Genomic DNA, 25,615 nt, shown 5'->3' on the forward strand with positions numbered 1-25,615 from the left:
TTTCTTTCGATGGCATCCACCCTGGTGCCCAGGCTATCCACGTCCGATTTTAGACCCGAGATAGCCTCCTGTACTTCTGCACGAATTGATTTTTTAATATTACGCATCTCGGATAGGAGAAGGGCGACATCAGCCTTTGTGGCGGGAGTGGAGGAAGAGTCATCGTCCGAGTCTCTGTCAGAGGTTGCTGAAGTGGGTGGGGGTGAGGTTGCTCTCCGGGTGGAAGATGGGGTCGGGTTCTTGAAGTAGCCCACTAGGTTATGGGCATTCGACTTTTTCCCCCCTTTAGGCATGTTGGCGGAAAGAGGTGAGGTAGGTTGGTTGTCAACACCTAGGAAGGACGAGGGAGGCTCCTATATCATTAGGATCACACACGGGACCAGGTGTAGTACATATCGAGGTCACATGTTAGGCACTTTGAAGAAGATGGTCAGGAAGGTCCAGCTGGGCATGCCACGGCATGTAGGTAATGAGTGACGTTTCTTAGCACCGGCAGGGTTGGGAACCCCCGGAGGCCGGGGCTTCTTTCAGAGATACTCAAGGCCCTTCAGGCGTCACGTGTGTGGGTGTCAGGGGGAGGGGGAGGGCCCTGCAGGGTGCATAAAGAGTACTGTTGGACCGGTAATAGTAGGCCGAACCCTCAGAAGTGTTATCTGGTCCAGTATTTCTAGCCCGTTGGAGCGCTTATAGGGCGGGGTAGGGCGTTCAAGAGGTGAGGGTGAAAGCAGGGTAAGGAGAGTCCTCACTATCAGCTGCGCCCGCTTCCGATGGCCGCCACAGGCACACAGGGGGTCTCCTGCATTGGCGGCAACGGCTCCCACCTCTCCAGGCAACAGTCGTCAGCCGCGTCTATCCGGTCTCCACCGCCCCCCGGCCCGTCCAGCCGTGCCCCTGGCAAGGGAGGGGAAGGTCGTACCTCGCAGGAGCCCCTCCGAGGCAGCACCAGCCCGTGGGATCACACCCCAACCGTGAAAGAGTATACCAAAGGTGAGAGGACAATTGCAGGGTGAGGTGATCACTGCACAACAGGTTCTCCCCCCTCACAGTCTGGTGTAGTGGGCAGCAGGTACTGGGAACGGGGGTCTAGGCGGGGGTTCTGAGGTGTACTGGGAACCCAATCCTCCAGCCGTGTTTTCAAGGTGGCCACCGGCCTTCGTGCTCTGTTGTGTGCTCGGTGCAATGGGGAACAGGGCCTCCTTCAACGATGTAGCTGCGCCGGCAGGGGCCGTGTCAGGGGCCGCTGAGTCCGTCCGTGGTCAACACGTGACCGGCCCCGCAATCGAGGTCCCGGACCGAGGCCCGCCGCTAGACCGCGTCTCGCGGGAGCTCTGGTGATCGCTTCCCGGGTCCGCGGCTCAGAGCAGGTTGCAGCGGACGAGGCGGCACGGACAAGAGGCGCGGGGAGAGGGAGGAAAGAGCCCCGATGCTGCGCTGGAGGGCGCCGGTAAGGAAGGGACTCACCCACCGTACGGGGCTTCCGCCGCCAACCGCACACGATATCGACGGCTAATGCAGGGTCACAGGACGAGGTCCCCGGTCCCGGGGAAATCACTCTCCGTCGGCCCGGCGTATGGGCCCGTCCTCCCGGACGGCAGTCCAGAACGGTCTCACTTCCGGTGGGGTGGGAGGTCGCGCCACAGACCCCCGGCTTCTTATGGAGGGGAAGGCCGCAACCTGCAGGAGCCCTGATAAGGGCTCCCCGGCTCCGCAACCGACACCTTCCGATACTAGTTGGAGCAGGGAACCGGGATACACGATTAGATGTGTGTGATGACCCGTGAGGTGTATTTTATAAGCAATATAAGGCCCAGGCCCTCAGGAGCTCACACAATTCACCTCCTCTCGGCTTGCTAGCTAGGCCACGCCCCCTCTTTTTTATTATTTTATATACTAACAGGGGTGACAGGTGTGGTACATCCCTGCAAAGGCAGATCCAATCTCTTTCTCATCAGACTCTGCTGTCTTCCCTGCACTCTCACTCAGATGTTCACTGCTGCCAGTAGCACACGTATGAGAAGCAGAAGTATGGCTGCAGCTGTATAGATTCTGATATGTAATTCTCTGTATCATACTTACCGTACACACATCATCCTTATTACTATGGAGAGTATAGAGTTAAGACACTGATGATGGGGTGTAACAGTGTATTATAACCTATCAGATGATGATGATGATGATTACAGTGTATTATATGGTGTATTGCATGTAAAATACCTTGTTCCACACACCTACTCTGCTGTAGCAATATACCTTATATAAGGGTGAGTAACACATGTACAGGCTTACCAGCGTATGAGCACACACATAAAGGAATGCTACCTTACCAATGCTTCCAGGAGTAACGTTAGGAGACATTTCTCTGATCTATCAGCTCATATGACTGATGTTATTGTTCATCTAGAGTCTACGATATGTTCCCCATATATTGTTTTACATTGGTGCTGACATAGGACTTGGCGAGTGACTACATCTCTATTGATGTTTCATGGTTAGTTATAAGAGAGAGGTATATCTAAGTCTTATTATAATATTATATTTGTTATTGTGAGTATTCTCAGGAGGGTGGACACAATGATTGAGACACAATATTATAAAGCCTTCATTAAAAATTGTTTTATTATACCCACACATTTACAATTAAGTGTCCCAGAGAGTCGTCTTATCCTATTGTTTACAAGATTAATATTGTTACAAAAAATGTCACATTTCCATAATGTATTTTATTTCCAGCAGATGGACACACAAGCAGGAATATCTCAGAAGGACATCTAATGTTATCCCCGGATTGTGACATAAAAGATAATGACAGTAGACCGGATTCTCCAGGAGATAACCCCATTACCCCAATGATACATCCAGCTCTATCAGCTGATCCCTCTGATCCTGGGAAATGTTCTCCTGATCACTCTGATATTGGTGCATCTGTTACAGCTCTGAGAGTAGATACAGAGTTTCCCTGTTCTATAGATGCCAAATGTTTTACACAGAACACAAAGCCTATTAACCCACACACAGGTAAGGCAGGTGAGAGGCCACTGATATGTTCAGAGTGTGGGAAATGTTTTACATACAAATCACATCTTGTTATACATCAGAGAAGTCACACAGGTGAGAAGCCGTTTCCATGTTCTGAGTGTGGGAAATGTTTTACACGCAAATCAGATCTTGTTAAACATCAGAGAAGTCACACAGGTGTGAAGCCATTTTCTTGCTCTGAGTGTGGGAAATGTTTTACACAGAAATCACAACTTGTTACACATCAGCAAATTCACACAGGTGAGAATCTGTTTTCTTGCTCTGAGTGTACGAAATGTTTTACACGGAAATCAGATCTTATTACACATCAGAGAAGTCACACAGGTGAGAAGCCATTTCCATGTTCTGAGTGTGGGAAATGTTTTGCAGACAAATCAAATCTTACTAAACATGAAAGAAGTCACACAGGTGAGAAGACATTTTCATGCTCCGAGTGTGGGAAATGTTTTACACGGAAATCACATCTTGTTACACATCAGCAAAGTCACACAGGTGAGAAGCCGTTTCCATGTTCTGAGTGTGGGAAATGTTTTGCAGGGAAATCAGTTCTTGTTATACATCAGAGAAGTCACACAGGTGAGAAGCCGTTTCCATGTTCTGAGTGTGGGAAATGTTTTACACGCAAATCACATCTTGTTAAACATCAGAGAAGTCACACAGGTGTGAAGCCATTTTCTTGCTCTGAGTGTGGGAAATGTTTTACACAGAAATCACAACTTGTTACACATCAGCAAATTCACACAGGTGAGAATCTGTTTTCTTGCTCTGAGTGTACGAAATGTTTTACACGGAAATCAGATCTTATTACACATCAGAGAAGTCACACAGGTGAGAAGCCATTTCCATGTTCTGAGTGTGGGAAATGTTTTGCAGACAAATCAAATCTTACTAAACATGAAAGAAGTCACACAGGTGAGAAGACATTTTCATGCTCCGAGTGTGGGAAATGTTTTACACGGAAATCACATCTTGTTACACATCAGCAAAGTCACACAGGTGAGAAGCCATTTCTATGCTCTGAGTGCGGGAAATGTTTTACACAGAAATCACATCTTGTTACACATCAGAGAAGTCACACAGGCATTTCCATACTCTGAGAAATAAGCTTTTGTTGCACACAATAGACTTCACTCAGGTGAGAAACCATTTTAATCTTCTGGAGTATACTTATCATTGCCATGTAATGTTCCTCAAGATTCTGTCCTATCTCTTATGCTTTTTGCAATATACATGCAACAGGTCCTTCTGATAGAAGCTCACCAACAAAGGGCAGGGCTACAGCTCAGCTTTGCAAACCAAACAGACTTAAGCTTGGAGGTTCAGAGTAACAAAATGCTGATCATGTGCGGAATCTTGGGGATAAATTTACTAAGATGTGAGTTCTATTTAAGATGGGATGTTGCCAATAGCAACCAATCAGATTTCAGGTATTATCTTCTATAAGGTGCTAGATAAATGAGAAGTAGAATCTGATTGGTTGCCATGGGCAACATCCCATCTTAAATAGAACTCCCATCTTAGTAAATTTCCCCCTTGGTGTCCTGGATGGTGGAGTGATACTTGGGGGGTATTCAACTGTTTGAAAAGTCAGGTGTTTGTTTTTTCCTATCTACTAGACCGGAAAAAACACCCCCAACCGACTTTTCAAACAGTTGACTTCCACGCTTAGACATCAAATATCAGCCACAATCAGATCCTCATCTGAGGAACATAGCCAGACTCCAGCACTTATTTCCCTCAGAAGATCTACCTACAGTCATACATGTACTTGTATCATCACGCAGTGACTACTGCAATGTCCTCTACCTGGGTCTCCCAGCAAAAGAATTGCACCGCTTGTAGCTTGTACAGAATGCAGCAGCCAGGCTGTTACCTAACCAGCCCGTTCCTGCCACATAACACCCATTCTCTGCTCCCTTCACCGGCTGCCTGTAAGATGGTGACTATATTACATAATCTCACTGACTCTCCCAGCCCTACATGACCAGGGTCCAAGGTACCAGAAGCAGCGCCCTGTTCGGTTCCATCTGCAGATGAAGGACTGTAACTAGCAGTATCAATTCCCCAAGCAGTGCTGAGATGTCGGGTAGGCGGCACCTTTGCATTAGTGGGGGCTGCTGGAGCAGTGTCTACATAGGTAATATTGTCTCCAAGCAGCGCTGAGGTGTCAGGGGAGACAGGGCGGATGGCTGCAGTGCGGTACCAGGGGCTGCTGGAGGCAGTGTCTATGTGGGTAATCATGTCCCAAAAAAGAGCTAAGGTGTCAGGGAGACAGCGGGTGGCAGTAGTGGAAGGAGACAGGGTGGTGGCAGTAGAGGGGTAGACAGGGCAAGTGACAGTAGTGGGGGGATACAGGGCGGTGGCAGTAGTGTGAGAAGATGGGGTAGTGGGAGGAGACAGGGCAGGTGGTAGTAGTGGGGGAGACAGCGAGTGGTAGTAGTGAGGGGGAGACAGGGCGGGTGGCTGCAGTGTAGTACCAGGGGCTGCTGGAGGCAGTAAAGAGGTGTATGGGTCCCGCACAGAATCAGTTGATAATTAGACTTAATGATGATTATGCTTCCTTATTTCTAATTGATCCCTTGTATGTGTTACTGTTATTTGCTGTGTCAGCCTTTATGTGTGTTCTGTGTAATAATCCTGAAAGTAGTGCTGCTACCGATCTCATATCATTTGTAGTAACTTGGAAAAGATGAGATATGAGGTGCACTCTGGAAGCTTATAGGGGGTTAATCAGAGATGATCGTAGATGTGACATCACGCAGCCCCTGGAAAATGGTACCGGCCCACCCGCGTTCACCCCTCAGGGATGTGACCGCAATGTGCGCATGTATATATTACCACCACCAGCAAACTGTTGCGAGACGCTATTGCGGCTGGTTCTGAATGACCCCCATAGGCTGTTGTGCAGAGTAAAGTATTTTTTAAGTTTAAAATATAGAGAGAAATCTGTGTATTAAAAATATGAAATAAAGTTGTTTAAAAACAAAAGATGTCCGTTGAGTCTTTTTATGTGTCTGTGTATTATCTTATTTCCAGATAATTGTCGCTATGGTGACAGAAACAATTTCCTGTTACTGTGTCCCTTGTAGTGTTACTTTTGTGTCCACATAATATCAGTGTTGCTGTGTATAAATACCCCGTCTGGTGTGTAAAGGTGGGTACACACGTTGCCATTGTGACTGTGAGATTTCCCTTGAACTGGCCGGAGCCCAGAACCACCAATAGTGACTGTAAGTACTTGTGATTGTGGCTATGTCTGATTGTGTGCTTGTGTGAATAGTGGGGTGTATATAGATATCTTATTTTTTTTTGAATAAATGATGTCTGTTCAAAGGTTCAGTTTTTTTTTTTTTTTACTTGTGTAGGTGAATTAGGGTTGTATTGTCGAAGTCAAAAATATTACATACACACCACATGCAAACACCATCCACGCCCGCTACGTACACTGGTTCACGTATTGATACGTGGTATGAGTATATACGGTAGCATACGCAATCGCACAGAAAAGCCACAAAGACATATTCAATATTCTATTTATATAGTGCATAATTTTACACATAGGGGTATATTTACTAAGCTTCCGATTTTGACCGAGATGGCGTTTTTTCTTCAAAGTGTCATCTCGGTCAATCTCGGTCATTTACTAAACACTAATCACGGCAGTGATGAGGGCATTCGTAATTTTTTCCCGGTATAGGTAAAAAATTACGAATGAATACACCATCGGTCAAATTACGCCTGTTTAGATACGAATCTCGGTCATTTACTAAGAAGTGCAAAGCAAAAAAACACAAAACACTGCCGTGAAAAATTACAAATCGTAAAAAAGTCCCAAAAAAAAACAGACCTGCATTTGAAAAGCGTGTTTACATGTGTAGTCAATTATCCATTACTCACACCTGAATGTTTGGCCCTATAAAAGTGTCACAGGCACTAATTGAGTATCTCTCATTAAAAAATGGCTGCTGTGGTGTGTGGATGTTTTTTTTTGGGTTGCTGGGGGTTACCTGTGAGTGCTCCATGACTCTTCAAGAAATCTGGCCCAGGTAAGTGAACATGGTCAGCAGGTTGAACAGGTGCCGCGGAGGCTGCGCCTGTCACGTTTTTGTTAAACCATACACACATAGCGTGTTTTACAATATATGACACGGACACAGAAAATTAGGTGAAGACAGTAGTCAAATTTTTATTGTTTTTTACAAAGGTCAGGTGTGAATTATTTTTTTTTCTTTTGGGTGCTGGGTGTTGTGGTTTGCCCGGGGTCGCTGGGCCGTGTGCGTGATGATCTCCGAACAGGGGAGGTAACTGGGGTCTGGATAGGGGTATTCGTTCCTGAGCTGGAGCTGAGTTGGTGTGCAGACATCAGAGTAATGCTTTGGCTCAATGAATGAATACTTGCATTAAGTTGGTTGTTACTGGCAGTGTGACTTGCCACAATTCTTGACAAAGTCTCATTGACGACCTGATTGTGCTGGATTACTTGTATCAGGGCTTGTTGATGCCGCTGCTGCTCATCGATGATGCGTGTTAAATTGGCGAGCATTTGCGTATTATCTGCCCTGATTTGCTCCATCGAAGTAGCTATTCTGCCTACCTGAACAATCAGTCTGCCCGAGTTCCTGCTAATGCGCGGAAGATGATGGGGCAGACTGGCAAGGTGTTGTGTGTGTGTGTTCAGGCAGGCAGTGTGTATGGACTGTTGGGTGGCCCAACTGGTCCAAAAGTCATTGGGCATTTGTGGTTGGGTTGGATTTGCAATCATTGGTGGACTTGCATAAGCTTGGCCCATATCCTGCGCCTGGGTTTGCTGGGTAGGTACAACGGGGGTAAGGTGCAGGCTAAATGTTTGTTGTTGGTGTTGTTCCTGCTGGTCGTCGGCGCCCATGCTGGTTGGTTCTGTATGGGGTGTCCAACAGGCAATGTTTAGTTACAATTCATTATCTTTGCTTGTCCTTTTATTGAAATTTTAAAGTTGAGCAATCTTTCCTTTACAAACACATATGTGCCATCACAGGCGTGCACAGAGACGGACTGGCGGGTTCCGCACCGAACTTCCACCCTCCACAGCATTATAGTGTTAGCTCACCTCCCCTGTCCAGGATATAGACTGCTCACCTGGACAGGCCAGAGGAGCGGATCAGGTAAGCAGTCTACATCCAGGACAGGGGAGGTGTGTGAACACTATAATGCTGTGGAGGGAGGGGGGGTGGTTAAGTCCTGTCCGAAAGCCACAAATCTATTTTGATGCACGTCTGTGTCTTCAAATTATTTGGGAGGTTGATCATTTTACATTGTTATGTTGCCCATAGCAACCAAAAAGACTTGACTTCACTTGTTTGGCCACCTTCAAGAAGATAATACCTGGAATCTGATTGTTTGCTACGGGAAACATGCCATCTTTAAAACTTCTGACATCATAGTAAATGTACTGTGTCTAAAGGTTTGACTGTGGATTTCAAAATTGACAACTCACCAGACAGATGAGGTGATTGGGGATCCTCACTTTGGGGACTAGACAAAATGGCCTCTGGTGGCTGGGGCAAGACTGCCGAGATGCGCCGTCTGGGTGGTGAAGAAGGAGGTGCAGATTGGGTCTCCACACGCCGACTCTTACTGGGCCTCCTACTTACAGTCACAGAGCCCAGTGATGGCCGCCTTATAGGAGGGCGGCTAGCAGAAGAAGGACCTATGTGAAAATAAGAACATTAATATTTTGTACTTCTATGTGTTTGCAGAATATGTGACTACAGTGATTTCTTACCTGCAATCCCAGCATCCTGATCACCTGTCTGTGGCCTTTGTGTGTCGCTTCTCTGGCGTACTGTATAAAAATTACACAAGACATTATGAGCATACTTTGAATACTCATTGTTATGTTAAAAACATTACTCTAATGTAAACATCTGGCAAATAAAGTTGTTAGAAATCAGTAATGTTTACGCTATTCTTTGCTCATTAATTTGGTGTTTACTATTTAAATAATTAATCCTGAAACCTATTGTAATTTTCAACAATATATTGCAGATAATTTGCACAATTAAAGTCACCCAAACAAAACACACCTGTAACCAAAAAAAAAAAATGCTATATGTACAAATGCAAAATTAAAGTTGGGACATCCAAAAAAACCTGGGCAAGCAAAATCACAGATTATGGCTAATAACTACACATAACAGCATACACTGCTACAGATTGAACTTTCAGTTTCGCCAAAAACAGCCAATGCATGATGGGACTTGTAGATTAGAAACACTTTTCCAGCTACAGGCCTGCAACACATCACCCACACAATTGTGTATGCATATTAAAAAACACAGTAACAATTAGCTGCATTAACATTTTTTCATTTTTGCACAATTAAAAAAAAAAAAAAAACTCACCATCCTGCGTTGGACGGTCCGAATCACGGACATGGATCGCTGACACCACTTCAGCGGGAATAAGTTGCCGCACTGGCTCCTCCCAATCGCGATAAGTGGCCCGGAAAGGGGGACCACCCCCGGTTTGGCGGGCTGATTTGGCCTCCTTGGCCATTTTGGCCTTGACACGGCGCTTAATATCGTAAAATCTTTTTCTGCACGTGTCCTCACTCCGCCTAACAACACCCTCACTATTGACTGCTGCTAAAACTTTGGCCCACAGGACCGACTTTCGACGTGAGGACACCTTGGCAGCAGCCTGCCCAAACAATTGCCGATGATGCCTCATTAGCTCCCGCACCAATGCCATGTTTTCGGCATAACTAAATTTCACATTGCGCCCAGTTTTGGTAGTGGTGCGTGGCTGCGGAGCCACAGCACCATCACTGTCACTGGAGAATGCAGCAGCAGGCACCCCCTCCTCCTCCTCACTCCCCTCCTCCCTCTCACTAGCCTCCTCCACCTCACTCACCTCCTCCCTCTCACTAACCTCCTCCACCTCACTCACCTCTGACTGTGACATAATCACCACAAACAACACAAAACACAGATAAAAAAAAAACAGAAAACACACTCCTCCACTACCACTACACACCACACACACAACCCAGTCACTCACTCACTCACTCACTCACAAATAATGACAATAGACTAGAACAAAAATACAAAGACAAAAAAATAGACAAACTTCAAAACAACTACACAACAAGTATCACAAGACTACTTACACACACAGTACAGCACTCAACAATCTCAAATCTCCGCAACAAATCCACCAAAAAAACCACCAAACTCTCAAGACACCTTCCTCTCTCCTCTCCTCTAGCTAAACCCACGAGGTGCAGTGTGTTTGGGGCGGTTTTATAGTAATGTGCACAGACACTCCTCCATCACGAGTACAACCAATCACGGACGAGTGACAAAAACGAAACTAAGAAAAAAAATGCGGCCGCGAACGGAAAATCACTGCCGTAACAGACATGTGACGCAGTCGTAAAAAAACCCACAGAACACGGCCGCAAAACAACAAAATCGGCCGCATTACACAAAAAAAAAACACGAATGACATCGACATCGGACCACACTAAAAATACGAATACGACAGCTTAGTAAATTAGTCGTAATCGATTCTAAAAGTTGCACAATTACACTTTCGATGTCATTCGTGATGATTCTCCCACCAAATCGGTAAAAATACGATTCTTAGTAAATTTACCCCATAGTCTCCACACACATTTCCAGCAAGTTACATATACTCAAAGGATAGAATAACAGAGTCATTCAGGATGTGAGGGGATGGAGTAAGGTTAGGACTTAGTGCTTGGTATACAGAAGTGCAATATCTTGAGACCTATATTCTGGTTGCTATGTGCAGTGTATAGCATGTTTCTGTACATATATAAGGATAGAACAGCAGAGTTATTCAGGGTTACAGGATGTGAGGGGATGGAGTAAGGTTAGTACTTAGTGTTTGGTATACAGAAGTGCAATATCTTGAGACCTATATTCTGGTTGCTATTTGCAGTTTATAGCATGTTTCTGCACATATATAAGGATAGAGCAGCAGAGTTATTCAGGGTTACAGGATGTGAGGGGATGGAGTAAGGTTAGTACTTAGTGTTTGGTATCCAGAAGTGCAATATCTTGAGACCTATATTCTGGTTGCTATGTGCAGTTTATAGCATGTTTCTGCACATATATAATGATAGAACAGCAGAGTTATTCAGGGTTACAGGATGTGAGGGGATGGAGTAAGGTTAGGACTTAGTGTTTGGTATACAGAAGTGCAATATCTTGAGACCTATATTCTGGTTGCTATTTGCAGTTTATAGCATGTTTCTGCACATATATAAGGATAGAACACCAGAGTTATTCAGGGTTGCAGGATGTGAGGGGATGGAGTAAGGTTAGGACTTAGTGTTTGGTAACCAGAAGTGCAATATCTTGAGACCTATATTCTGGTTGCTATGTGCAGTATATAGCATGTTTCTGCACATATATAAGGATAGAACAGCAGAGTTATTCAGGGTTACAGGATGTGAGGGGATGGAGTAAGGTTAGGACTTAGTGTTTGGTATACAGAAGTGCAATATCTTGAGACCTATATTCTGGCTGTTATTTGCAGTTTATAGCATGTTTCTGCACATATATAAGGATAGAACAGCAGAGTTATTCAGGGTTACAGGATGTGAGGGGATGGAGTAAGGTTAGGACTTAGTGTTTGGTAACCAGAAGTGCAATATCTTGAGACCTATATTCTGGTTGCTATGTGCAGTATATAGCATGTTTCTGCACATATATAAGGATAGAACAGCAGAGTTATTCAGGGTTACAGGATGTGAGGGGATGGAGTAAGGTTAGGACTTAGTGTTTGGTATACAGAAGTGCAATATCTTGAGACCTATATTCTGGTTGCTATTTGCAGTTTATAGCATGTTTCTGCACATATATAAGGATAGAGCAGCAGAGTTATTCAGGGTTACAGGATGTGAGGGGATGGAGTAAGGTTAGGACTTAGTGTTTGGTAACCAGAAGTGCAATATCTTGAGACCTATATTCTGGTTGCTATGTGCAGTTTATATCATGTTTCTGCACATATATAAGGATAGAACAGCAGAGTTATTCAGGGTTACAGGATGTGAGGGGATGGAGTAAGGTTAGGACTTAGTGTTTGGTATACAGAAGTGCAATATCTTGAGACCTATATTCTGGTTGCTATTTGCAGTTTATAGCATGTTTCTGCACATATATAAGGATAGAACAGCAGAGTTATTCAGGGTTACAGGATGTGAGGGGATGGAGTAAGGTTAGGACTTAGTGTTTGGTAACCAGAAGTGCAATATCTTGAGACCTATATTCTGGTTGCTATGTGCAGTATATAGCATGTTTCTGCACATATATAAGGATAGAACAGCAGAGTTATTCAGGGTTACAGGATGTGAGGGGATGGAGTAAGGTTAGGACTTAGTGTTTGGTATACAGAAGTGCAATATCTTGAGACCTATATTCTGGCTGTTATTTGCAGTTTATAGCATGTTTCTGCACATATATAAGGATAGAACAGCAGAGTTATTCAGGGTTACAGGATGTGAGGGGATGGAGTAAGGTTAGGACTTAGTGTTTGGTATACAGAAGTGCAATATCTTGAGACCTATATTCTGGTTGCTATTTGCAGTTTATAGCATGTTTCTGCACATATATAAGGATAGAACAGCAGAGTTATTCAGGGTTACAGGATGTGAGGGGATGGAGTAAGGTTAGGAATAAGTGTTTGGTAACCAGAAGTGCAATATCTTGAGACCTATATTCTGGTTGCTATGTGCAGTATATAGCATGTTTCTGCACATATATAAGGATAGAACACCAGAGTTATTCAGGGTTACAGGATGTGAGGGGATGGAGTAAGGTTAGGACTTAGTGTTTGGTAACCAGAAGTGCAATATCTTGAGACCTATATTCTGGTTGCTATGTGCAGTTTATAGCATGTTTCTGCACATATATAAGGATAGAACAGCAGAGTTATTCAGGGTTACAGGATGTGAGGGGATGGAGTAAGGTTAGGACTTAGTGCTTGGTAACCAGAAGTGCAATATCTTGAGACCTATATTCTGGTTGCTATGTGCAGTTTATAGCATGTTTCTGCACATATATAAGGATAGAACAGCAGAGTTATTCAGGGTTACAGGATGTGAGGGGATGGAGTAAGGTTAGGACTTAGTGTTTGGTATACAGAAGTGCAATATCTTGAGACCTATATTCTGGTTGCTATGTGCAGTTTATAGCATGTTTCTGCACATATATAAGGATAGAACAGCAGAGTTATTCAGGGTTACAGGATGTGAGGGGATGGAGTAAGGTTAGGACTTAGTGCTTGGTAACCAGAAGTGCAATATCTTGAGACCTATATTCTGGTTGCTATGTGCAGTTTATAGCATGTTTCTACACATATATAAGGGTAGAACAGCAGAGTTATTCAGGGATACAGGATGTGAGGGGATGGAGTAAGGTTAGGACTTAGTGCTTGGTATACAGAAGTGCAATATCTTGAGACCTATATTCTGGTTGCTATGTGCAGTGTATAGCATGTTTCTGCACATATATAATGATAGAACAGCAGAGTTATTCAGGGTTACAGGATGTGAGGGGATGGAGTAAGGTTAGGACTTAGTGTTTGGTAACCAGAAGTGCAATATCTTGAGACCTATATTCTGGTTGCTATTTGCAGTTTATAGCATGTTTCTGCACATATATAAGGATAGAACACCAGAGTTATTCAGGGTTACAGGATGTGAGGGGATGGAGTAAGGTTAGGACTTAGTGTTTGGTAACCAGAAGTGCAATATCTTGAGACCTATATTCTGGTTGCTATGTGCAGTATATAGCATGTTTCTGCACATATATAAGGATAGAACAGCAGAGTTATTCAGGGTTACAGGATGTGAGGGGATGGAGTAAGGTTAGGACTTAGTGTTTGGTATACAGAAGTGCAATATCTTGAGACCTATATTCTGGCTGTTATTTGCAGTTTATAGCATGTTTCTGCACATATATAAGGATAGAACAGCAGAGTTATTCAGGGTTACAGGATGTGAGGGTATGGAGTAAGGTTAGGACTTAGTGTTTGGTATACAGAAGTGCAATATCTTGAGACCTATATTCTGGTTGCTATTTGCAGTTTATAGCATGTTTCTGCACATATATAAGGATAGAGCAGCAGAGTTATTCAGGGTTACAGGATGTGAGGGGATGGAGTAAGGTTAGGACTTAGTGTTTGGTAACCAGAAGTGCAATATCTTGAGACCTATATTCTGGTTGCTATGTGCAGTTTATATCATGTTTCTGCACATATATAAGGATAGAACAGCAGAGTTATTCAGGGTTACAGGATGTGAGGGGATGGAGTAAGGTTAGGACTTAGTGTTTGGTATACAGAAGTGCAATATCTTGAGACCTATATTCTGGTTGCTATTTGCAGTTTATAGCATGTTTCTGCACATATATAAGGATAGAACACCAGAGTTATTCAGGGTTACAGGATGTGAGGGGATGGAGTAAGGTTAGGACTTAGTGTTTGGTAACCAGAAGTGCAATATCTTGAGACCTATATTCTGGTTGCTATGTGCAGTATATAGCATGTTTCTGCACATATATAAGGATAGAACAGCAGAGTTATTCAGGGTTACAGGATGTGAGGGGATGGAGTAAGGTTAGGACTTAGTGTTTGGTATACAGAAGTGCAATATCTTGAGACCTATATTCTGGCTGTTATTTGCAGTTTATAGCATGTTTCTGCACATATATAAGGATAGAACAGCAGAGTTATTCAGGGTTACAGGATGTGAGGGGATGGAGTAAGGTTAGGACTTAGTGTTTGGTATACAGAAGTGCAATATCTTGAGACCTATATTCTGGTTGCTATTTGCAGTTTATAGCATGTTTCTGCACATATATAAGGATAGAACAGCAGAGTTATTCAGGGTTACAGGATGTGAGGGGATGGAGTAAGGTTAGGAATAAGTGTTTGGTAACCAGAAGTGCAATATCTTGAGACCTATATTCTGGTTGCTATGTGCAGTATATAGCATGTTTCTGCACATATATAAGGATAGAACACCAGAGTTATTCAGGGATACAGGATGTGAGGGGATGGAGTAAGGTTAGGACTTAGTGTTTGGTATACAGAAGTGCAATATCTTGAGACCTATATTCTGGTTGCTATTTGCAGTTTATAGCATGTTTCTGCACATATATAAGGATAGAACACCAGAGTTATTCAGGGTTACAGGATGTGAGGGGATGGAGTAAGGTTAGGACTTAGTGTTTGGTAACCAGAAGTGCAATATCTTGAGACCTATATTCTGGTTGCTATTTGCAGTTTATAGCATGTTTCTGCACATATATAAGGATAGAGCAGCAGAGTTATTCAGGGTTACAGGATGTGAGGGGATGGAGTAAGGTTAGGACTTAGTGTTTGGTAACCAGAAGTGCAATATCTTGAGACCTATATTCTGGTTGCTATGTGCAGTTTATATCATGTTTCTGCACATATATAAGGATAGAACAGCAGAGTTATTCAGGGTTACAGGATGTGAGGGGATGGAGTAAGGTTAGGACTTAGTGTTTGGTATACAGAAGTGCAATATCTTGAGACCTATATTCTGGTTGCTATTTGCAGTTTATAGCATGTTTCTGCACATATATAAGGATAGAACACCAGAGTTATTCAGGGTTACAGGATGTGAGGGGATGGAGTAAGGTTAGGACTTAGTGTTTGGTAACCAGAAGTGCAATATCTTGAGACCTATATTCTGGTTGCTATGTGCAGTATATAGCATGTTTCTGCACATATATAAGGATAGAACAGCAGAGTTATTCAGGGTTACAGGATGTGAGGGGATGGAGTAAGGTTAGGACTTAGTGTTTGGTATACAGAAGTGCAATATCTTGAGACCTATATTCTGGCTGTTATTTGCAGTTTATAGCATGTTTCTGCACATATATAAGGATAGAACAGCAGAGTTATTCAGGGTTACAGGATGTGAGGGGATGGAGTAAGGTTAGGACTTAGTGTTTGGTATACAGAAGTGCAATATCTTGAGACCTATATTCTGGTTGCTATTTGCAGTTTATAGCATGTTTCTGCACATATATAAGGATAGAACAGCAGAGTTATTCAGGGTTACAGGATGTGAGGGGATGGAGTAAGGTTAGGAATAAGTGTTTGGTAACCAGAAGTGCAATATCTTGAGACCTATATTCTGGTTGCTATGTGCAGTATATAGCATGTTTCTGCACATATATAAGGATAGAACACCAGAGTTATTCAGGGTTACAGGATGTGAGGGGATGGAGTAAGGTTAGGACTTAGTGTTTGGTATACAGAAGTGCAATATCTTGAGACCTATATTCTGGTTGCTATTTGCAGTTTATAGCATGTTTCTGCACATATATAAGGATAGAACACCAGAGTTATTCAGGGTTGCAGGATGTGAGGGGATGGAGTAAGGTTAGGACTTAGTGTTTGGTAACCAGAAGTGCAATATCTTGAGACCTATATTCTGGTTGCTATGTGCAGTATATAGCATGTTTCTGCACATATATAAGGATAGAACAGCAGAGTTATTCAGGGTTACAGGATGTGAGGGGATGGAGTAAGGTTAGGACTTAGTGTTTGGTATACAGAAGTGCAATATCTTGAGACCTATATTCTGGTTGCTATGTGCAGTTTATAGCATGTTTCTGCACATATATAATGATAGAACAGCAGAGTTATTCAGGGTTACAGGATGTGAGGGGATGGAGTAAGGTTAGGACTTAGTGTTTGGTATACAGAAGTGCAATATCTTGAGACCTATATTCTGGTTGCTATGTGCAGTTTATAGCATGTTTCTGCACATATATAATGATAGAACAGCAGAGTTATTCAGGGTTACAGGATGTGAGGGGATGGAGTAAGGTTAGGACTTAGTGTTTGGTATACAGAAGTGCAATATCTTGAGACCTATATTCTGGTTGCTATTTGCAGTTTATAGCATGTTTCTGCACATATATAAGGATAGAACACCAGAGTTATTCAGGGTTGCAGGATGTGAGGGGATGGAGTAAGGTTAGGACTTAGTGTTTGGTAACCAGAAGTGCAATATCTTGAGACCTATATTCTGGTTGCTATGTGCAGTATATAGCATGTTTCTGCACATATATAAGGATAGAACAGCAGAGTTATTCAGGGTTACAGGATGTGAGGGGATGGAGTAAGGTTAGGACTTAGTGTTTGGTATACAGAAGTGCAATATCTTGAGACCTATATTCTGGTTGCTATTTGCAGTTTATAGCATGTTTCTGCACATATATAAGGATAGAGCAGCAGAGTTATTCAGGGTTACAGGATGTGAGGGGATGGAGTAAGGTTAGGACTTAGTGTTTGGTAACCAGAAGTGCAATATCTTGAGACCTATATTCTGGTTGCTATTTGCAGTTTATAGCATGTTTCTGCACATATATAAGGATAGAACAGCAGAGTTATTCAGGGTTACAGGATGTGAGGGGATGGAGTAAGGTTAGGACTTAGTGCTTGGTATACAGAAGTGCAATATCTTGAGACCTATATTCTGGTTGCTATGTGCAGTGTATAGCATGTTTCTGCACATATATAAGGATAGAACAGCAGAGTTATTCAGGGTTACAGGATGTGAGGGGATGGAGTAAGGTTAGGATTTAGTGCTTGGTAACCAGAAGTGCAATATCTTGAGACCTATATTCTGGTTGCTATGTGCAGTATATAGCATGTTTCTGCACATATATAAGGATAGAACAGCAGAGTTATTCAGGGTTACAGGATGTGAGGGGATGGAGTAAGGTTAGGACTTAGTGCTTGGTAACCAGAAGTGCAATATCTTGAGACCTATATTCTGGTTGCTATGTGCAGTGTATAGCATGTTTCTGTACATATATAAGGATAGAACAGCAGAGTTATTCAGGGATACAGGATGTGAGGGGATGGAGTAAGGTTAGGACTTAGTGTTTGGTAACCAGAAGTGCAGTATCTTGAGACCTATATTCTGGTTGCTATTTGCAGTTTATAGCATGTTTCTGCACATATATAAGGATAGAACAGCAGAGTTATTCAGGGTTACAGGATGTGAGGGGATGGAGTAAGGTTAGGAGTCGACTTAGTGTTTGGTAACCAGAAGTGCAGTATCTTGAGACCTATATTCTGGTTGCTATGTGCAGTTTATAGCATGTTTCTGCACATATATAAGGATAGAACAGCAGAGTTATTCAGGGTTACAGGATGTGAGGGGATGGAGTAAGGTTAGGACTTAGTGTTTGGTATACAGAAGTGCAATATCTTGAGACCTATATTCTGGTTGCTATTTGCAGTTTATAGCATGTTTCTGCACATATATAAGGATAGAACAGCAGAGTTATTCAGGGTTACAGGATGTGGGGATGGAGTAAGGTTAGGACTTAGTGTTTGGTATACAGAAGTGCAATATCTTGAGACCTATATTCTGGTTGCTATGTGCAGTGTATAGCATGTTTCTGCACATATATAAGGATAGAGCAGCAGAGTTATTCAGGGTTGCAGGATGTGAGGGGATGGAGTAAGGTTAGGACTTAGTGTTTGGTAACCAGAAGTGCAATATCTTGAGACCTATATTCTGGTTGCTATGTGCAGTATATAGCATGTTTCTGCACATATATAAGGATAGAACAGCAGAGTTATTCAGGGTTACAGGATGTGAGGGGATGGAGTAAGGTTAGGACTTAGTGTTTGGTATACAGAAGTGCAATATCTTGAGACCTATATTCTGGCTGTTATTTGCAGTTTATAGCATGTTTCTGCACATATATAAGGATAGAGCAGCAGAGTTATTCAGGGTTACAGGATGTGAGGGGATGGAGTAAGGTTAGGACTTAGTGTTTGGTAACCAGAAGTGCAATATCTTGAGACCTATATTCTGGTTGCTATGTGCAGTTTATAGCATGTTTCTGCACATATATAAGGATAGAACAGCAGAGTTATTCAGGGTTACAGGATGTGAGGGGATGGAGTAAGGTTAGGACTTAGTGCTTGGTATCCAGAAGTGCAATATCTTGAGACCTATATTCTGGTTGCTATGTGCAGTTTATATCATGTTTCTGCACATATATAAGGATAGAACAGCAGAGTTATTCAGGGTTACAGGATGTGAGGGGATGGAGTAAGGTTAGGACTTAGTGTTTGGTATACAGAAGTGCAATATCTTGAGACCTATATTCTGGTTGCTATTTGCAGTTTATAGCATGTTTCTGCACATATATAAGGATAGAACACCAGAGTTATTCAGGGTTACAGGATGTGAGGGGATGGAGTAAGGTTAGGACTTAGTGTTTGGTAACCAGAAGTGCAATATCTTGAGACCTATATTCTGGTTGCTATGTGCAGTTTATAGCATGTTTCTGCACATATATAAGGATAGAACAGCAGAGTTATTCAGGGTTACAGGATGTGAGGGGATGGAGTAAGGTTAGGACTTAGTGCTTGGTATCCAGAAGTGCAATATCTTGAGACCTATATTCTGGTTGCTATGTGCAGTTTATATCATGTTTCTGCACATATATAAGGATAGAACAGCAGAGTTATTCAGGGTTACAGGATGTGAGGGGATGGAGTAAGGTTAGGACTTAGTGTTTGGTATACAGAAGTGCAATATCTTGAGACCTATATTCTGGTTGCTATTTGCAGTTTATAGCATGTTTCTGCACATATATAAGGATAGAACACCAGAGTTATTCAGGGTTACAGGATGTGAGGGGATGGAGTAAGGTTAGGACTTAGTGTTTGGTAACCAGAAGTGCAATATCTTGAGACCTATATTCTGGTTGCTATTTGCAGTTTATAGCATGTTTCTGCACATATATAAGGATAGAACACCAGAGTTATTCAGGGTTACAGGATGTGAGGGGATGGAGTAAGGTTAGGACTTAGTGTTTGGTAACCAGAAGTGCAATATCTTGAGACCTATATTCTGGTTGCTATGTGCAGTATATAGCATGTTTCTGCACATATATAAGGATAGAACAGCAGAGTTATTCAGGGTTACAGGATGTGAGGGGATGGAGTAAGGTTAGGACTTAGTGTTTGGTATACAGAAGTGCAATATCTTGAGACCTATATTCTGGCTGTTATTTGCAGTTTATAGCATGTTTCTGCACATATATAAGGATAGAACAGCAGAGTTATTCAGGGTTACAGGATGTGAGGGTATGGAGTAAGGTTAGGACTTAGTGTTTGGTATACAGAAGTGCAATATCTTGAGACCTATATTCTGGTTGCTATTTGCAGTTTATAGCATGTTTCTGCACATATATAAGGATAGAGCAGCAGAGTTATTCAGGGTTACAGGATGTGAGGGGATGGAGTAAGGTTAGGACTTAGTGTTTGGTAACCAGAAGTGCAATATCTTGAGACCTATATTCTGGTTGCTATGTGCAGTTTATATCATGTTTCTGCACATATATAAGGATAGAACAGCAGAGTTATTCAGGGTTACAGGATGTGAGGGGATGGAGTAAGGTTAGGACTTAGTGTTTGGTATACAGAAGTGCAATATCTTGAGACCTATATTCTGGTTGCTATTTGCAGTTTATAGCATGTTTCTGCACATATATAAGGATAGAACACCAGAGTTATTCAGGGTTACAGGATGTGAGGGGATGGAGTAAGGTTAGGACTTAGTGTTTGGTAACCAGAAGTGCAATATCTTGAGACCTATATTCTGGTTGCTATGTGCAGTATATAGCATGTTTCTGCACATATATAAGGATAGAACAGCAGAGTTATTCAGGGTTACAGGATGTGAGGGGATGGAGTAAGGTTAGGACTTAGTGTTTGGTATACAGAAGTGCAATATCTTGAGACCTATATTCTGGCTGTTATTTGCAGTTTATAGCATGTTTCTGCACATATATAAGGATAGAACAGCAGAGTTATTCAGGGTTACAGGATGTGAGGGGATGGAGTAAGGTTAGGACTTAGTGTTTGGTATACAGAAGTGCAATATCTTGAGACCTATATTCTGGTTGCTATTTGCAGTTTATAGCATGTTTCTGCACATATATAAGGATAGAACAGCAGAGTTATTCAGGGTTACAGGATGTGAGGGGATGGAGTAAGGTTAGGAATAAGTGTTTGGTAACCAGAAGTGCAATATCTTGAGACCTATATTCTGGTTGCTATGTGCAGTATATAGCATGTTTCTGCACATATATAAGGATAGAACACCAGAGTTATTCAGGGATACAGGATGTGAGGGGATGGAGTAAGGTTAGGACTTAGTGTTTGGTATACAGAAGTGCAATATCTTGAGACCTATATTCTGGTTGCTATTTGCAGTTTATAGCATGTTTCTGCACATATATAAGGATAGAACACCAGAGTTATTCAGGGTTACAGGATGTGAGGGGATGGAGTAAGGTTAGGACTTAGTGTTTGGTAACCAGAAGTGCAATATCTTGAGACCTATATTCTGGTTGCTATTTGCAGTTTATAGCATGTTTCTGCACATATATAAGGATAGAGCAGCAGAGTTATTCAGGGTTACAGGATGTGAGGGGATGGAGTAAGGTTAGGACTTAGTGTTTGGTAACCAGAAGTGCAATATCTTGAGACCTATATTCTGGTTGCTATGTGCAGTTTATATCATGTTTCTGCACATATATAAGGATAGAACAGCAGAGTTATTCAGGGTTACAGGATGTGAGGGGATGGAGTAAGGTTAGGACTTAGTGTTTGGTATACAGAAGTGCAATATCTTGAGACCTATATTCTGGTTGCTATTTGCAGTTTATAGCATGTTTCTGCACATATATAAGGATAGAACACCAGAGTTATTCAGGGTTACAGGATGTGAGGGGATGGAGTAAGGTTAGGACTTAGTGTTTGGTAACCAGAAGTGCAATATCTTGAGACCTATATTCTGGTTGCTATGTGCAGTATATAGCATGTTTCTGCACATATATAAGGATAGAACAGCAGAGTTATTCAGGGTTACAGGATGTGAGGGGATGGAGTAAGGTTAGGACTTAGTGTTTGGTATACAGAAGTGCAATATCTTGAGACCTATATTCTGGCTGTTATTTGCAGTTTATAGCATGTTTCTGCACATATATAAGGATAGAACAGCAGAGTTATTCAGGGTTACAGGATGTGAGGGGATGGAGTAAGGTTAGGACTTAGTGTTTGGTATACAGAAGTGCAATATCTTGAGACCTATATTCTGGTTGCTATTTGCAGTTTATAGCATGTTTCTGCACATATATAAGGATAGAACAGCAGAGTTATTCAGGGTTACAGGATGTGAGGGGATGGAGTAAGGTTAGGAATAAGTGTTTGGTAACCAGAAGTGCAATATCTTGAGACCTATATTCTGGTTGCTATGTGCAGTATATAGCATGTTTCTGCACATATATAAGGATAGAACACCAGAGTTATTCAGGGTTACAGGATGTGAGGGGATGGAGTAAGGTTAGGACTTAGTGTTTGGTATACAGAAGTGCAATATCTTGAGACCTATATTCTGGTTGCTATTTGCAGTTTATAGCATGTTTCTGCACATATATAAGGATAGAACACCAGAGTTATTCAGGGTTGCAGGATGTGAGGGGATGGAGTAAGGTTAGGACTTAGTGTTTGGTAACCAGAAGTGCAATATCTTGAGACCTATATTCTGGTTGCTATGTGCAGTATATAGCATGTTTCTGCACATATATAAGGATAGAACAGCAGAGTTATTCAGGGTTACAGGATGTGAGGGGATGGAGTAAGGTTAGGACTTAGTGTTTGGTATACAGAAGTGCAATATCTTGAGACCTATATTCTGGTTGCTATGTGCAGTTTATAGCATGTTTCTGCACATATATAATGATAGAACAGCAGAGTTATTCAGGGTTACAGGATGTGAGGGGATGGAGTAAGGTTAGGACTTAGTGTTTGGTATACAGAAGTGCAATATCTTGAGACCTATATTCTGGTTGCTATGTGCAGTTTATAGCATGTTTCTGCACATATATAATGATAGAACAGCAGAGTTATTCAGGGTTACAGGATGTGAGGGGATGGAGTAAGGTTAGGACTTAGTGTTTGGTATACAGAAGTGCAATATCTTGAGACCTATATTCTGGTTGCTATTTGCAGTTTATAGCATGTTTCTGCACATATATAAGGATAGAACACCAGAGTTATTCAGGGTTGCAGGATGTGAGGGGATGGAGTAAGGTTAGGACTTAGTGTTTGGTAACCAGAAGTGCAATATCTTGAGACCTATATTCTGGTTGCTATGTGCAGTATATAGCATGTTTCTGCACATATATAAGGATAGAACAGCAGAGTTATTCAGGGTTACAGGATGTGAGGGGATGGAGTAAGGTTAGGACTTAGTGTTTGGTATACAGAAGTGCAATATCTTGAGACCTATATTCTGGTTGCTATTTGCAGTTTATAGCATGTTTCTGCACATATATAAGGATAGAGCAGCAGAGTTATTCAGGGTTACAGGATGTGAGGGGATGGAGTAAGGTTAGGACTTAGTGTTTGGTAACCAGAAGTGCAATATCTTGAGACCTATATTCTGGTTGCTATTTGCAGTTTATAGCATGTTTCTGCACATATATAAGGATAGAACAGCAGAGTTATTCAGGGTTACAGGATGTGAGGGGATGGAGTAAGGTTAGGACTTAGTGCTTGGTATACAGAAGTGCAATATCTTGAGACCTATATTCTGGTTGCTATGTGCAGTGTATAGCATGTTTCTGCACATATATAAGGATAGAACAGCAGAGTTATTCAGGGTTACAGGATGTGAGGGGATGGAGTAAGGTTAGGATTTAGTGCTTGGTAACCAGAAGTGCAATATCTTGAGACCTATATTCTGGTTGCTATGTGCAGTATATAGCATGTTTCTGCACATATATAAGGATAGAACAGCAGAGTTATTCAGGGTTACAGGATGTGAGGGGATGGAGTAAGGTTAGGACTTAGTGCTTGGTAACCAGAAGTGCAATATCTTGAGACCTATATTCTGGTTGCTATGTGCAGTGTATAGCATGTTTCTGTACATATATAAGGATAGAACAGCAGAGTTATTCAGGGATACAGGATGTGAGGGGATGGAGTAAGGTTAGGACTTAGTGTTTGGTAACCAGAAGTGCAGTATCTTGAGACCTATATTCTGGTTGCTATTTGCAGTTTATAGCATGTTTCTGCACATATATAAGGATAGAACAGCAGAGTTATTCAGGGTTACAGGATGTGAGGGGATGGAGTAAGGTTAGGACTTAGTGTTTGGTATACAGAAGTGCAATATCTTGAGACCTATATTCTGGTTGCTATGTGCAGTTTATAGCATGTTTCTGCACATATATAAGGATAGAACAGCAGAGTTATTCAGGGTTACAGGATGTGAGGGGATGGAGTAAGGTTAGGACTTAGTGTTTGGTATACAGAAGTGCAATATCTTGAGACCTATATTCTGGTTGCTATTTGCAGTTTATAGCATGTTTCTGCACATATATAAGGATAGAACAGCAGAGTTATTCAGGGTTACAGGATGTGGGGATGGAGTAAGGTTAGGACTTAGTGTTTGGTATACAGAAGTGCAATATCTTGAGACCTATATTCTGGTTGCTATGTGCAGTGTATAGCATGTTTCTGCACATATATAAGGATAGAGCAGCAGAGTTATTCAGGGTTGCAGGATGTGAGGGGATGGAGTAAGGTTAGGACTTAGTGTTTGGTAACCAGAAGTGCAATATCTTGAGACCTATATTCTGGTTGCTATGTGCAGTATATAGCATGTTTCTGCACATATATAAGGATAGAACAGCAGAGTTATTCAGGGTTACAGGATGTGAGGGGATGGAGTAAGGTTAGGACTTAGTGTTTGGTATACAGAAGTGCAATATCTTGAGACCTATATTCTGGCTGTTATTTGCAGTTTATAGCATGTTTCTGCACATATATAAGGATAGAGCAGCAGAGTTATTCAGGGTTACAGGATGTGAGGGGATGGAGTAAGGTTAGGACTTAGTGTTTGGTAACCAGAAGTGCAATATCTTGAGACCTATATTCTGGTTGCTATGTGCAGTTTATAGCATGTTTCTGCACATATATAAGGATAGAACAGCAGAGTTATTCAGGGTTACAGGATGTGAGGGGATGGAGTAAGGTTAGGACTTAGTGCTTGGTATCCAGAAGTGCAATATCTTGAGACCTATATTCTGGTTGCTATGTGCAGTTTATATCATGTTTCTGCACATATATAAGGATAGAACAGCAGAGTTATTCAGGGTTACAGGATGTGAGGGGATGGAGTAAGGTTAGGACTTAGTGTTTGGTATACAGAAGTGCAATATCTTGAGACCTATATTCTGGTTGCTATTTGCAGTTTATAGCATGTTTCTGCACATATATAAGGATAGAACACCAGAGTTATTCAGGGTTACAGGATGTGAGGGGATGGAGTAAGGTTAGGACTTAGTGTTTGGTAACCAGAAGTGCAATATCTTGAGACCTATATTCTGGTTGCTATGTGCAGTTTATAGCATGTTTCTGCACATATATAAGGATAGAACAGCAGAGTTATTCAGGGTTACAGGATGTGAGGGGATGGAGTAAGGTT

The 25,615-nt window shown here is 42.2% G+C and overlaps 1 protein-coding gene across 1 annotated transcript in view; it reads left to right on the plus strand.

Moving 5' to 3' along the window:
• Nucleotides 1-2,733: 2,733 nt before the first annotated feature.
• The window catches only part of LOC134983889 (zinc finger protein 260-like), a 185,480-nt gene continuing 162,598 nt past the window's right edge, over nucleotides 2,734-25,615 (plus strand). The window contains exon 1 of the mRNA XM_063949498.1: nucleotides 2,734-4,116. Coding sequence (XP_063805568.1) covers nucleotides 2,772-4,116 — 1,345 coding nt within the window. The 5' untranslated portion in view covers nucleotides 2,734-2,771. The remainder of the gene's footprint in view (nucleotides 4,117-25,615) is intronic.

The sequence above is a fragment of the Pseudophryne corroboree genome, assembly GCF_028390025.1.
Source record: "Pseudophryne corroboree isolate aPseCor3 chromosome 3 unlocalized genomic scaffold, aPseCor3.hap2 SUPER_3_unloc_28, whole genome shotgun sequence".
Lineage (NCBI taxonomy): Eukaryota > Metazoa > Chordata > Amphibia > Anura > Myobatrachidae > Pseudophryne > Pseudophryne corroboree.